This window comes from Mya arenaria, chromosome 14 (assembly GCF_026914265.1).
Source record: "Mya arenaria isolate MELC-2E11 chromosome 14, ASM2691426v1".
Taxonomy (NCBI): Eukaryota; Metazoa; Mollusca; class Bivalvia; order Myida; family Myidae; genus Mya; species Mya arenaria.
In genome coordinates, this window is record NC_069135.1 from 51,213,949 (window position 1) to 51,230,247 (window position 16,299).

The 16,299-nt window shown below is 33.6% G+C and overlaps 2 protein-coding genes across 2 annotated transcripts; one reads left to right on the forward strand and one right to left on the reverse strand.

Annotated features, from left to right (window-relative positions):
- Positions 1-6,327: 6,327 nt before the first annotated feature.
- LOC128216717 (uncharacterized) lies at positions 6,328-7,642 on the reverse strand. Its single transcript, XM_052923365.1, has 3 exons — positions 7,548-7,642; positions 7,346-7,396; positions 6,328-7,014 (listed from the first exon to the last, which is right to left on the reverse strand). Exons 2-3 carry the CDS (start codon positions 7,385-7,387, stop codon positions 6,358-6,360), a joined length of 699 nt encoding a protein of 232 aa, XP_052779325.1. The 5' UTR covers positions 7,388-7,396; positions 7,548-7,642; the 3' UTR covers positions 6,328-6,357.
- A 6,199-nt stretch (positions 7,643-13,841) lies between these two features.
- On the forward strand, positions 13,842-16,235 carry LOC128218611 (arylalkylamine N-acetyltransferase 1-like). The gene is made up of 2 exons (XM_052926320.1): positions 13,842-13,993; positions 15,089-16,235. The coding sequence occupies exons 1-2, from the start codon at positions 13,871-13,873 to the stop codon at positions 15,746-15,748; spliced, it is 783 nt and encodes a 260-aa protein (XP_052782280.1). The 5' UTR covers positions 13,842-13,870; the 3' UTR covers positions 15,749-16,235.
- Positions 16,236-16,299: the final 64 nt, after the last annotated feature.

Here is a 16,299-nt window from a genome sequence, read left to right on the forward strand (position 1 = left end):
TGGTGCAAAAGTATAACACAGCAGCGTTTTAAACTTCATCCCTCTATGAAAGAGTACACAAGGAAACACAATTCTGAAAATATGAATTTCAACCGGTGATAATTATATATAAACTTGTGATTATTCGCATTGAATAAATCACTTCTTTCTAATTGAAATATTAAACTAGTTTATAAGAATAAGGAGTGGGGAATCCCCATTGTTTTGTTATCGACAATTTACTTTGATTATCATTTAACCACCCAATTTATTGATAACATTCACATGATTTCAACACAATTTTATCTAAAAAGGCCGAGACATAATGATATATAAGTTTGCGGGTTAAATTCATCTTCAGCGTCCTCAACTAACGGTTTGTGTTTTTTGTTAATTTTTAGACGGTTCAATGTATCGTCCTAGTTTATATATGTCACCATCTTTATCTCTCTCTCTAAAATCCACGATTCAAAGAAAGCATTTAGCTTAGGGCGTTATTGTTTGCAATCAACTTATTTGGGTTTAACATCGGTTTCACAAACTGTGTAATTTCAAATATGTCGTTTCTCTTACAAAATGTATATATAATGTTATATAAGTTTGCGGGTTAAATTCATCTTCAGTGTCCTCAACTAACGGTTTGTGTTTTTTGTGAATTTTAGATGGTTTAAAGTATCGTCCTAGTTTATATATGTCACCATCTTTATCTCTCTCTCTAAAATCCACGATTCAAAGAAATCATTTAGCTTATGGCGTTATTGTTTGCAATTAACTTATTTGGGTTTAACATCGGTTTCACAAACTGTGTTATTGTTGTAGCAATTTCAAAAAAGACGTTTCTTTAGCAAAAACCGAGTCCATTTTTCAAGCTATCGAATCTCTCTCCGGAGACTGTTTTAGCGGTACATGCCATACGAAAACTAGTTCACTTTGAAAAAAAATAGCGGACACGTGTCAAACACGTGTTTAGTTAAAACAGGCAGACGACTATCTGCGGTATCATTGTTTGAAGAAATCGAGAAGTAATGGTCACATGCAGAAGCTCCACTAGTTATTCAAACTGTACACAAACCCTTGCATTTGTAACTTCAATTACAACTTTCTAAACAGGTTTACAACCGCCGAAACCCATGAAACCAAAACTGAAACTAGTTTTGTATCAACAGAAACGGCCTTTTTAGAAACTACTAGGACAACCATACGTTTAATTTTGATTTGTTGAAAGACACGGCTATCAGATACATATAACGAGTGACAAAATACGCCACAAGACAACATAAATAGATTTCATAAACCTTGAAGTTCGTTAAACACAAATTTTAGGGTAACGGCCGTGGAATGGTCTGTGAAAACACGAATTCAATTGAGGTTGTGCCAGTTTTCGTGTTCTCAACCACAAAAGTATACCAATATTTATTACCAAGTTTTAAAAGTCAAAAAGAACACAGATGAACATGTCGCTGGCAACAGTAAAAAGACATACTACTCAAAACACCTCCCCCTCCCCCGCCCCAAGAAACACACACAACTTAAAAAAACATAAATGCATAAGATTGAGATTAATCGAATGTCTAGAGACATGAACATGCAAACAAATACAACTGAAATATTGAGTTAAAATGCGTTTGTATACATCTAAGATGTCCAAAGACCTAAATCAAAACACTATCTAACGGTGTACTGTTGCAACCTCGATTGAACTCCTGATTAACTGACCATTCCAAGGGGCACCCTAACATTGATATAAATTCACTATCGTAGTTGCATAAACAAAATCATCATAAACAAATAAATTTTCTTTTAGACCCTTACGGTTTTTTATTTGTCATAAGTATATATATATATATACATATAAACATGAACGCATATGTAGATCAATACTATTACTGCCGGGTTTCGATTTCAAATGTATATGTGATATAGTAAAACATGTTAATGGAATTAAAATAACATAAACTACTGTGCCATTTGTCGGTTAATCACATTGTTAAACAGTTAAAACTTTAAACATCGAAAACGTTTGCGTGAAGAGGACCTGAATTACAAGTTGAGTTAACAATTTGAAACACACTCATTTTTTATATGTGCTAAAGCTCTTGACTATTGTATGAGAGTTTGACTCGCGGTGATTGTCTTTTACTACATGTTAGAAAATAACGAGTGTGAGCCAAAATACAGATACAAAGGAAAACAACAAATTAATATAAAACGTCATCATAAATTATAAATACTAGATTTTGAGGAACTTCAACAATAACGTACGGGTTACTTAAAGGACATTTTAAAAGGTTAAGGAAAAATCAGAATAATAAAGCGTAAAAACTGTACTGAAAGAAGGATAATGGAACAACAGGCAGCGCCTAATGGTCGGGCCACAGCAATTCTAGTGACCGCTGGACTTACAATGGGTTCCGCTGTGATGCCTATTGTGTGTCTTGCGTCTATGAATACCCAGAACGAGCTGTCATTTGCAGTTGTCTACATGTGGGAAATATGTCTGTTCGCGTTGACACTATGTTCCATTGTCACCTTCGGTTACCTTGTGTTCAGCGGAAAAGATCACCATGTGGTACGTTGCAGATCAAGAGGAAGCAATTTAATTTTCCTTCTACCAACCATCCTGATTGGTCTTGCCACCGGTGCGTGCCAAATATTCTACTCTGTAAGGGAGTTACAGTGCATCACCCGTTCACTTGGTGTGTTTTTCTATTTAACGAAGTTTCTCTCCATGCTTTTCACTGGGTTCTTCAGTGTGTTGCAGACCGTCTTTCTGACACTTTTCTACCGATACAAATGTGTTAGCGCGTTCGCAAGACTTCTTGTTGGAGTAACGATTTCTGGAACTATGTATCTGTGTGTTGCGGATGTTTTGGACGTCTTTCGGACACAAACTGCCCAACAAGATATGGTGTATCATTATAAAGGGCATTTAAGGAATATGCATGAATTGAATAGCACAAACTATTTTAACAAACTTCTAGTATTTTCAACCTGCAATGGTACAACAGAAATGACAGACAGTTTGATTGTACAAGTATTTAAATATTCATACTCGTTCCCATCCGAGTACAGCTTATTGGCACTGTGTTTCCTTCTTCCAATGTGGAACGTTCAGGGTGTTTCACGGCATTACCTGAAGTCTGATGACAGTCGGACTCAGCTTACTTTTAGGGAAACTTCATCATTATTGGGACATACAAACAATTATGATAAACGACAAAAATGTGTGTGCATTAATGTAGCATTTGCAGTTGCTAGTAAACTGTTGAGTTTCTTATCGAGGCGTTCTTTGATCGTTTCTGGTACTTACGTGCTATTACACTTTTGTTTCAACCTGTTTGTTGAAATAAAAAGTTCGTTTCAGACCATAGAAGATAATTTATCCTGTACTACAGATATATGTGATTACGAAATTGCAAGCTACTATGTTCAAACCATTTGGACGTATATTCTGTGCATAGTACCATTCTTTGGATATCTGATGATTCGTAAAGATAATTCGTCGAGATGGTCATTTGACATATGGAATTCCTTTCTTTTGTTTAGCGCATGCGGACATTTGCTTTTGGGCATATTTTCAACGATAGACTCCATCTCTGTTCTACAATTTTACCACAAGAAACATATTGCTGAAAAGATCCTTTATTTCGTTAAGATACTATTGCATTTCGTTGGAATATACTGCCAGACACTATTCATTCTGAAAGTCAAAAATTTAGTAGCAAAGTCAAGTGTGCCATCAAGACAGTATACGTATGCCAAAGGTGTTACAATATTCCTTTTTCTTGCAAATGCCGAACATTTCTTGTCAGACAGTTTCCTTACGGCTCCCACTATGGCGTACCTACAAGATATGCAAGGAAATGATACATTTGGACAACATACTTGGTGGTTGATAACAAAACTAGTTTTTCCGTTTGTCATATTTTATCGTCTGTATGGAGCCCTTATGTGTGTGAAGGTTTATAGAAAAATGAAATCATGGAAGGACATTTAAAAATGCCATCCTATCTGCCCCAATCGAAGAACCTTAAGCATAACGTGCTAAAGTATCTATTTTCATTAACCCAATCAAGTTACTTAACGTGAATTTGTCAGAATGAAAATTAGTTTATCTGACATAAAAATTTATCTAAAATGGCTGAATACTCCTCTGAGAATATAACCGAAAATTTACAAACCAAATAGTGCGCGTAGCTAGATCCTGTTATAAGGGACTAATGGATGTTCGTGAAATTGGAGCTTGGCCTCGTTAAATTATCTGTTTTATAAAACATGGTGTGAAAACATTATATGCATGGAATAAAATTAATTTATGCAATATATATATTTATTTTATATGTCTAGATTTTTCCCTACTCATACTTATAGTATAAAAATATCACCCAATTAATACTTGAGTTTAAAAAAAAACATTTGCGTGGTCGAAGATGAATTGAATCCGGTGACGTCAATTCCGAAATATTTTTATTTTCGGTATAACGTCGAAAAAAAATTAAATAATAAAAAAGGTATTTTAAAGATATTTAGCTTTAACATAACATAACAGAACATAAGTGTTGCTATGTTGTTGTTTTTCTTGCGGGATTATAATGTGTTTGACTTTGACTTTGACAATAACTTTGTATTATGATAAAACTGTTGTTGACATGGGAGCCATTTATACTAATGGATATATGATCATATGCAATGGCTCCTTGTCAACTATTTTACAATAGGTTAGAGTCTATTAATTCCGACGACTGCTTGTATATTATTACTATAAAGTGCACTGTTGTTGTTTTTATAACTTGAAATGTGTGACAGTCAGTTAAGAGTTCCTGGTTTACCGTATGATTAGATAAAAGTTATATGCACAGGATATGTTTATACAATCAATACTGATATGATTTCAATGACAATTTGAGCAAAAGTGACGTTAATAAATGGGTTTAACTGTATAGTTTGTTACGTTTTATGAAGGTATAGATACTGTCTTTTGACAGGTCAATGTGTGGGCAGGCGTTCAAGCGGCGGCCAAGATGTTCGCAGCCTTAAATTTTACCTAGTTACCACAGATGAGATCCAGCTAGGGCACTTGAAAACAAACTTCAGTCAAATCCGAATTTAGAGCAATAAGTGTTGTTTTCATGGTTTACTTTTAACATATCGACTTTATCTAACTAGAGGAACCGTTTTGTTCTATGAGGACAAAACGTGGCAACAACATTAATGTGCGAAAATGCTCAGAGAAGTTCGTTAAGGATCGTAACATTTTCTTGAAATATAAACTTCTGTTTAACGAAATATTACACCAATGCGGAAGTGCCTAGTCATTGTAACATGCCTAAATTATTTGCATTGACACATGAAAGTAAATCAAAGCATGGTTATACCTCATCGGATACTTTAAACTATTATAGGTTTTGAAGCTGATTTTTTATTTCAAATAAAAGGCTGAACATGCTAGATCTGCTTGATCTCCTTATTCCTGTTTACATTTTCATTGCATTATTAGTTGTTCTACACCAGTTTTGACCACTTTATCAAAAACACCGTCGTTACGTAGGGCCATATTTTTTGTAAAAGAAACGGCACTTTCTTATTCTACTTTGTTTAATGTTTGTGTACACATTTTGAACTTTCTCCCCATATATGATGCTGTGGAAATTTGCGAATCACTAGAAAAAGATTTATTTCGCGTGCAAATTACTCACTTGTCTATTGAATAAATAGGAAATATAAATAGTAGTAAAGGATCTTTTAAGGACTGTCTACCTTTTCTCCTGGGATACATTTTGTCTATATTGATAATTGGAATGGTAACAATTTCATTACACTTAAACAAATTGCCCACAGATTATCTTTAGGCTAGTGAGCACATTTCAATACTTTCAATGATTGCTTCAAAGTAAATATTTTGAAATATTGACCAATCAATAAAATAATTGTCTTACTATCAACAGCCGAAAGAATGACCAGTTTAATACATTGTCCACAATTACATCTAGAGTAATGTTCTTTGGATTGAAGCTGATTTGCCTGCTCTCTTACAAAACCATTTTATTCCCATTCTAAATCATACTTGGTCGTATATTTTATTGGCATTATATCTCAAACTAGTTTGATAGGCATCCAGATCGCACGCACAAAGCAAAGATGATTATTATGTGTGCAAAAACCACTGTTTAACTAATACAATTGATATAAAACTGCTGCAGAGTTTATTGACACAATATATTATTTCAAAATACTTAATTCGCTTTCAGATTGGTATTGATAACATTAAAAAGATGTTTTATTAAATAGCAAATTTAACATTCACAACATTACATGGAATAACATTTAAACTTTTGATAAAGTCACAGAACTACTTAAGCATGCCATTAAGTAGCAGCTTCACAATCGTATCCCGTAAATCTTGAACGACTTGTGTTCACCCGTTTTCTCACCAATAGGTTTTCCGTCAATGAAGTACGAGTTATACGGTATATTCATGATAGTTTCAAAGCCATGTTTCTCGTAAATATGTTGTGAGAAATTCCCTGTACCCTCCCCTTTAACCACGGTAAATCCTAGTTCTTTGGCCATTTCAAGAGCCGCTGCAAGAAGGTGATCTCCTAATCCATGATGTCTGTATTCCTTTCGGACACCGAGGCAAAAGAAATGGAATATTTCATCGACGCCGTATCTGTTAAATATATCGATCTCTTTATCTCGGTGTGTGACAAACACGAAGAGATCTTTTACATGCTTAGACTCCATCCAGCTAAAATCCTCCGGGGGATCAGAGCGTCGCGAAAACCCCGATATTCTTAAGCCCATCATGTCTCCAGTTTTCTTGGAAAACATTGCAAGTGAGATATTGTCCTTGAGGTTGTCAAGAGTCATTCTTTTGAAATCGTTGTCCCATGTTACGTCAGTTGCACGGCAAATCGGCTCATCGGGAACGAAATGGTTACTCATGATGTCAAAGGCTTCCACGTATTGATCCTGGGTTAGGATTTCAAACCAGTACTCCTCGGTATCTATCTTTGGCCTAATCTTTTCCAAAGCCTGTAAACCGGAATGTTACATTGATTTAGATAGGATAGCTTGTTTCTATGACAAGTATTTGACCCTGTTTCACCTTGTTCATAATAAATGGTAAGCGAGGTTTTGCATTTATATTGTTATATAAAACACACGATTTACAACACAGTATAGCAGCCGAGTGCATTGGGTGTTGTGTTATTATATTATTTTTATTGGAATGAGAAATGAGCTGTATGCACTGTATAATATCATGATATTATACTGAGATTATAAGGGCAAGCCCATGCAGTTTTCAAATCTTATAATTTAAACAGGTAAGTGATAAAACAAACGATGCAATTTTAAACAATACCTTCTGAGCAACCTCGAGGGTAATCTTCTCACAAATGCTCATGTTGTTTAACTGAAATGAAAACACCAAAGATTTTATCTCTAGCAAAAGTATAATTTAAAATACCTTAATTTTAGTGGCTGAATTCGAAAATCAATATGTGAAATGTTTACATTTATGAAACTTAAGTTAATGTAGTATAAAAGTAACAATTTTAACCTACCTCTCAAATTAAATCCCTTTTTATTTTATCACGTTCCACACAGTTCAAACTGCGCTGAGCGAATGATGATGATGTATCCATAATCCGCTCTCGACCTAGCATGTCAAACAAATCGAGCGGGGATAGGAAAAACTGTCTCTTATCTTGCCAGGATGAATCGAATAAGGCATGCTAAATAATTGAGGTTTGTTTCGGGTAAAATGTATCATGACAATATTTGCAGGTAGCACAGGTATACCGTGATATGTCTTTGTAAAATAACTTAATATAATCCAGCATGAGCCATAAGCGGATAATTTTCCTGATAATATTTAGATTTTAGTTATGAAATTAAATGCCAATAATACGACATATACGAAAAAAGAGTTGATTCCGATTTTTTTTCTTTAAAGTAACACTCTTATTCTAAATCAATACGTACACATGTATAACAAACATCAAATTTGACTGATAAACCTTAAACTACAAACTTAATAATGCGTTTATGGAAAAAAATACTGATAATAATATTGTTACCATGTATTTAATAGCAGAAAGAAAACCGTATTAAATGAAAGGTGAATGCTTAAAGATTTACTGTGTTCTACTATAGTCTCAAAAGGTAAAACTAACGTTTTTTTGCTCATTTCTTTCAATTAAACTCGGTTATCTTCATAAGAACCATTGTTTTCGACATTTTTTTTTCCTTTTTTGAATATTAAAAAAATATTATAAATTGTGATTAATTTTATTTGGAGTAAGAGTGCATCTATAAATAAATAAAAATATTCAAAATACGTTTCTGTTTAATCCCTTTGATCAAACAATTCTTAGGCATAACAAAAATATGTTTGTTTACAGTTATCCGAATTTTTTATTTTTCTGTATTTTTTTGACATTATTTAAATGACCGTTATTCTTTTCACCTTTTCACCTTTTCAAATAAATATTCAGTAGTTTCTAGCACAGTAAAGACGCTTAAATATACCCAGACAAAAATTCGTCAAGTTCAGAGTGATTTTAAGACACAACTGTACAGAAAAAATCCGTGTTGTCGATCGACTGTAAGGGAAGGGGTTATCAATATATACATATATCACTGGCCACCCTCCAATACAAAGAGCATTTCTATACCGAATCGCAGATAAAGGGAATTATCATTTCGAAACACTCAATATACAGCTATGTTCTTTACTTCATTTTAAGCTTCTCCCTCACTGTCAAGATAACATTCCCGTTAAATCTTTAAAAGGTTCAGTGTCATGATTCGGCAGCTTATGGTCGCAATTATAGGAATATTCTTTAATCTTAAATACGAATCGGGAATAACCGGGGAGAATATCGTGACTTTCAAAACAGTAATTACATTTGAGAAATTTAAACAATGTTAATATATTCATAGTTGATGATGTAACTTGACCCGATACATTTTACAACGCCTTTACTCGCTTTTGGCACCTCGGCCATTTATCATCGAAAACCCGTTCATCGTCTTAAACACTAATAGTGTAACTATTTTACTCTTTGATACCGAAATTGCAGAAAAAAAAAACTTTTCCAAATAACCTATAATATTCTGGTTTTGGTGGGTGCGAACCCACGCCGGAACAGTCAAGGAAATAATGGAAAACTGACAACAAAAGCTCACGCACGATAGGAATCATACACAAACATAAGGATAACTTCACCTTTAAGCATTTTGTTGAATCGCGTTACAAACGTTATTCAAATTGTGAACTACAAAATAAAATTTAAGCATTTATCAACATTGGTTGAAGGCTTCCAGTCGTAAGTATCTTATTTTTAACAGTCCTTACGATTTACCACACTTTATTTAGTCATACAAAAAATGTATTTTACCAAAGCATGAGCGAGTCCCTTTAAATATGTTTAAAGTGAGAGGAGATTTCTTGCAATTTATTTCACTTGAGTGTAATTATCTGAATAATCAAACCGACACATGTATAGTTAAGATTATTTTCAATCGTCAATGAACAAATTTATGTTCGATTTTACATTTGATTATCTCACATGACCAACATATTGGCACGAGTTATCTCCCGTAGTTCAACATATTTATTGGTATATGATTGTTTATCTTATTGTACAAGTCTTTTATGTTTAGCATATTTATTTCATTTTTATCATTTTCCGTAATTATTATGTAGGCAAATGCAGTTGACTCCCGTAGTTCAACATATTTATGGATATATAATTGTTTAACTAATTGTACAAGTCTTTTATATGTTTAGCATATTTATTTCATTTTTTATCATTTTCAGTAATTATTATGTAGGCAAATGCGGTTGACTCCCATAGTTCAACATATTTATGGATATATAATTGTTTATCTAATTGTACAAGTCTTTTATATGTTTAGCATATTTATTTCATTTTTTATCATTTTCAGTTATTATTATGCAGTCAAATGCTGTTGACTTTTCTCCTTTGAGTACGGATATGATGATACATTTATTATTGTAACATGTTCAAGGGTGCTTTGTTTTCGTCTACACATTATCTCCAATATTGGAACGTTATAAAGGCGGCGGGGCTTATCCGTGCAATAACTGTCGTGCAAAATTTTGACACCGCTATTTACTGATTCGCGCACTTTTAAAGGCATTTCCTATTCAAAATAATGCAAAACAGTACCCTCGCAACGAACATGATACGCTCGCGCCGAAACGTTTGTATATATTTAAAGAGGTTGGGTTATGGGTACATTACATATATCATTAAAACTGAGAAAAAATGCACAACATTAAGACAAATGTTTTCAAAAACTTTTTATAAACGTTTAGGTTTATTATATTGTGTAGATATTGCCTGTTTGATAAGGCATCAAAACAAAGTGATTAGTGACGCAAGGAGCTTATAGTTGTGTTTAAAAAGGTCATTTTATGACATGAGTTTGAGCTCGAAGTTTGCATTACATGTCAAAATGAAAATGATTGAGTGATAAAGAGGCTTTATTTTAAGCAAAATACAGATATGTTTTCCAAACGATTCACCAAGCATTGTATATTTGTATTGCATAAATCTTAATGCAGGACCCAATTATATATTGTCCAGGCAATTAGTAAACTTTGAATGTGCAGACTGGAGCCTTTAAATGTTATATTTTTAATATCATAAGTTCAGGTACATTTTGTATTATTACATGAACTTTGTGTATTAAACTTTCAAGGATTATGTTTCCGTTTGTTTATTTGTGTTTTTATTATGTTTATATTTATATATCTGCCTGTTGGTACTGAAGTTAATGATGCCAAATATGACACTTTTATTCTATATTTAGCTTCAAATAACTACAATATGACTGTAGATTACCTTAAATTTGCTTTAGTATGTTAATTCTTTTCTCAATTATATCCATAGTTTTAAAACTCCTCTATGAGGAATATAACAATTGCGCCATTACGTCTTGATTAACAAGAAAAGTCAAAGACTTCACTTCTCTCTCAATAAGATATATATGTTTAAGAAGTTTGAAGTCAATACATTTTAGACGTTTCAAGTTATGCACCATAAAGTGTTTGTACACATTTTAAATGGAAAAAAAGGTCAGAATTGATCAATTAAAGCTAGAATTATATTCACATGTAAGATATGATCATATGTTTTCTGCCTCATGTGTTCCAAGTTTCCTATGGATTTCTTTACCTATAACCTTCAGCTTTTTGAAAATTGAAATTAGGTTGATATTTTGTAATACCTACAACAAAAGGTACATGTAAATGAGTTTATAGCAGAGCATGAAGTAGTAACAACTTCATTGCAATGCATTATAGTGATTAATAATACATATGCGTGTTCGTGAATGTTATCACAAGTTAAACAAATGAAAGACAATGTGATTATGAATAAGGGGAAATTATTAAAGTACAATAAACCAAAACGTGATACAAATACATGAATATATATTTCAAATACAGGGTCATAGATTTTAAACTTTAAAACAAGAATATTTAATGGACAGACAGTAGCACTGACAGTAAAACAATAATAAAACATACAGAGTTCAGAGATATTAGAACAAAATGATTTTCAATGAAACAAATATAAAACATAAATACAGTAAAATAATAACCACACATAGAAATTCCAGTAAAATAATAGTAATACATTATATTTCAGTGAACTTTTGCCAACACAAAGAGATCAAACATTCTAAAACAAGAACACCACAATTTCATTATTGTATTTAAACAACTTATGCCCTTTCTCTTATAAACATCTGGTAGTGAGGATGGTCCTCACTTTAATGCAAAATCTTGGTTACATCACCAGTGCTTTATTTAGTATATTCAGTGTGACATTAAAATTTGCCTCATTCCCTGCAGCGCTGTGGTTCTGCTTTAAACTGGCGGTAGTACAGGCTAGCCGTAAAAGTAAATGTGTATTGAGGAAGTGAATGAAGCAATGTATGGTAGATAAAAAAAATGTGTATGATCATATTTATCTAAAAAAAAAACATGCGCTTCTCTCAAAATTATTCAGTTTATTTCGATTAAATCCAAGGACAAGGAAATACTTAGTAGTCGAGAAACTATCCGAAATGCAAAGCCTTAACGAATACGGGATCTCTGATAAAATACAGTATTCAGCTTATTTGTAGACGTAGTTTATTATCATGAAATAGCGAAAGCAAACTTAAAGCAACACCCTTACCAAATTTGACAAGAAATGAAGCTCATATGATTGATTTTTTGTAATGTTCAGTGAAAATCGCCGTATCGGAACCTTTTTATCCTCTTCCCACGTATTTTCCGGTATGGGGCGCAACTCTTCTGCGCAAATTTAGCGATTAGTTGAAAGGGTGTATACAACACACATGGTGGCTGATATTCATTGACACAATTTGCTATAACAAGTATGCAAAACAAATACTTATTGAGGAGTAATGTAAATGTGGTTTGTTTTAAGAAAATTGCCACTGTTAACAATAAAGTATTCCGCTGCAGCTTTCATTGAACTATCTTAAAATCGGTCCAAATTCAATGGTTCAAAACAAAAATATGTGCAGTTTGTCACGTATACAACATATCTTCTTGTGGTAATTTATTATGGCATGAATTGTTATTGCATCCAGCCGTACCTTAAATAGCAAACAATACTCTGAACATGTGCAAATTCAAAAGTTTTAAAACAATACTATCTGTACTGTGTTCGTATACAAAGCCTGGTGGTTATTATTCATTTGCACAATATGTTTCAATATGTCAAATTCAGGGATAATTAAAACGCGGCCTGTCGGAGCAAAGTCAAATGCCCACGCTTGTGATAACGTTTCAATATAAAGTATACTGCCAGGTTTCATGGAAATTACTTAGAACCAGTCCAAATTCAATGCTTTCTTAACAAACAAATATCAGCGGTTAAACCGGGTTTATGTTTAAACTTTTTGCTACTGAGCTTGTTTCTAATTTTCATTATGGCACTTATTGTTATAGTAACCCACATTGGCTTAAACGCAAACGAAACTTGTTAACAATAATTCCACACTTCTGCTACCGTAACAATTTTCATGAAAAGAGCGTGAGGGTTTGAGAAGAATCGCTTTAACGTTCGCGGCGGGCATTTATTTAGATTATTTCTAAAATTATGATTACGAACAGACTCGAGTCTAAGACTAAGACTCAGACTGAGAAAAGCACCTTTAATAAATGACAACAAATAATCTTGTTTCGACTCATTTTTGCTTATGTAACAGGAGATGTTTGTTAAAACTTGTATGCTAACCAATTAGCCTTGTAAACAGTAGTTCTCATTAAATATATGTGGGGTAAATTAAGGTTTTAAGTATAAACAACTTCCATTCCAAGTTTGATGAAAAGGTGGTATAGTAACTGACCAGTTCTCATAGGAGTCATCATTGGAGCTGAGTTATAATTTTGAGTATAATATGGAGACATTCTATGATGAATATGGGCATTGCAAGTAAAACATATGTACATAAACCTGCTTAAAGGTCGATTGAAGTGGGGAAAAAAAACTGCCTATAATAAAACGACATTGGTCAATTTCTTATACCTTTCAGGCAAAACATTTCAGTTATTTATTCATTTATTGTGGGTTTTGTTTTAAATACCTGAATGAAATGACCATGATTTTAAACATGCTAGGTATAGCAGACCTACTTTCCACGTATCAATAATGAGCGCCTACAAAACACAGCTGACTCAGGGCTGAACAGCCTTTGCTCGGTGATATTGATTACATGATGATGTGTGGCTGCAGTATATTTACCTAGAGGGGAATTGAAGCTTGAAGTAGTTTAAACTGTTAGACGTTTTCAAATCAAGCATCTCCACACGCATGACTTAACGTCGTGAAAACTGATGCGAATCTCCCTGTTGCAACAATTCACGGTTACCTATCGTTTTGTTAAATTAAGTTTTCCTTGCAGGATTAATCCGAAAATGGGAATTTGTGATAAGATCACGCTTGAGGTTGCACAGAAGGTAAGATATCTTTCATAGTTGAAGCTTATGTTTTAAGTGATTTATGCATATTAGTTTAATTTTGCTCTTTCAGGGTGAGGACATCTTGTAAACCTATAAAAATCACGTCACTACGAACTTCTAATAAGTCATTGTCAATAAACTATACATAGTTTCTTCAGAAATAAAAAAGGCCTAAAGGTTAATTGAGTTGAATAGAAATAGCGTTTTCGATGTACTACGTACCCACAGTCAAGAAATGATGTATACAAATTAGAGGAAAGTTGTTGAATATTTATTTGCAGAGAAACTTGATGCTTTTGGTTGTTTCTTATCAAGTCACACACGTCTTCACGTTTGTAATAATTATAGAAAACAGAAAAATATGAGTTAAAACATAATTACCTCCCCCAACACACAATTCCCGCCCCCCCCCCCCCCACCACTACCACTATTAAAAGAGCAGGGGAATAATATTGGGATATTTCTGTCATTTTATCATTTATACTTAAAACCGTTATGTTACTTAGAATTATCATTGAACGGTAAATACGTAAGAAATAACTGGCTGCGTGAGGTTTAGTAAAAGTACATGTCAAGCAGTAGACCAGTAAGTGATCAACATCTAGGCCATAAAGTTACTCATGCGCTTACTTAAATACATAAATAAGAAAAGAAGTCGTATTCTTACGGTTTAACTATTTTACTACCTTTCAGATATTTAACGACGTTTGCTTATCTATAACACAATCAGAGCACCTCGGTCATTTCCCATCGAAAACAACCTCTAATGTATACCGGTGCATTAGAAGAAGAAGTTCGTAAAATTAATAATATTTATATGAAAACATTGTAGTGTTTTGACGTGTAATTCGTCTTGCTAAATTCCATTTGATTACTAGTGACGTGTATAATTGCAGATATATTAAGAGTCCTCATAATAAAGTCCTTCGGTTTAACTGCTAAATTAAAATCGCTATGCGTTTACTTGCAGCGTAGATAAATGTAAATAATTTTAACATTGTAAACCGTTCATATACATCCCAGTTTGTTTTCAATGGAAAACGGACGAGATGTTCCGATTGTCTAACAAAGCCTTATTGTTGTTGTTTTCAGACTCTTGACACTATTCGAGAAAGACTTGACACCAAAGAGTTCAGGTTTGAAATCATCACACCAGAACAATACGAGGAAGCGTATGACGTCATGGGTAACCATTTTGTTCCAGACGAACCGATCAGCAAATCCATTGGTGTCGTTTGGGATGAAGACTTTGAAAAACTTACTTACATGAATTTAATCGACAATATCTCGTTGGCGGCGATTTCAAGAGAAAGTGACGAAATGATGGGCGTACGAATTTCGGGTTTCTGGAGAAGATCTGATGGACTAACGGACTTATCCTGGATGAAAGAGGGAGGCGACACAAAGAACCTGTTCACGTTTATAACTCACAGGGAAGCCGAACTGGATTTCTTCAATCGTTACAACGTCGAGGAGGCGTTTCATTTCTATTGTCTGGGGGTAAGAAGAAACTATCGCCATCATCATGTCGGTGAACATTTGCTACAGGGAGCAACGGAATTCGCGAAGGCGTTGGGATTTCCAGCGGTTAAAGGAGAAGGAACTGGCCCCTATTCCCAACGCATCTACGAGCACAGTGGGTTTGAAATTGCCATGACTATGCCATATGATAGGTACTTTGTAAACGGGCGCGCGATCGCTGAAGGCACTGGTGACATTAAGATGACCAAAGTCTATGTCAAGAAATTCTGAGTGCATGTTTTAAATTAACTCATATTCTATAATGTAGGCATCAATAGAATCCAAGACAAGTGTATTAGTTATTTTACGGGTCTTATATATCCAGGTACATATGCAATTTTTGTATACTTTATTAATAAAAACTATGCTTTAAAGGGAACTATTTTTCCTTTTGCTCGAATGGAAATGAACTTAAAATCTTCAAATGTGTTCCATAGACAATTATTTGAATCATGAAACAAAACAAGATCACCACAAAGCGCACGAAAACCTTGTTTTTTTATAAAAAGGGACATTACTCGACTTTTAATGAAACAATAGTTACTGACCATGCTTTACATATGCGTGATAGCTATGACAACATGTATACCACGTTTCATTTGGTTGTTAACAGTATTTTTATTTATGGCCATGGTTAACGGTTTTGAACTACGAGGACGCTGCCGACCCTTACAACGAGACTATCGCAATTCCTCGACTTCTGTAATTAAAAGACAGAAGAGCTTACTAAAGAAATATTAATTGCTAAAATGATTCTATAATAGTATGTTTTTATTTAATTT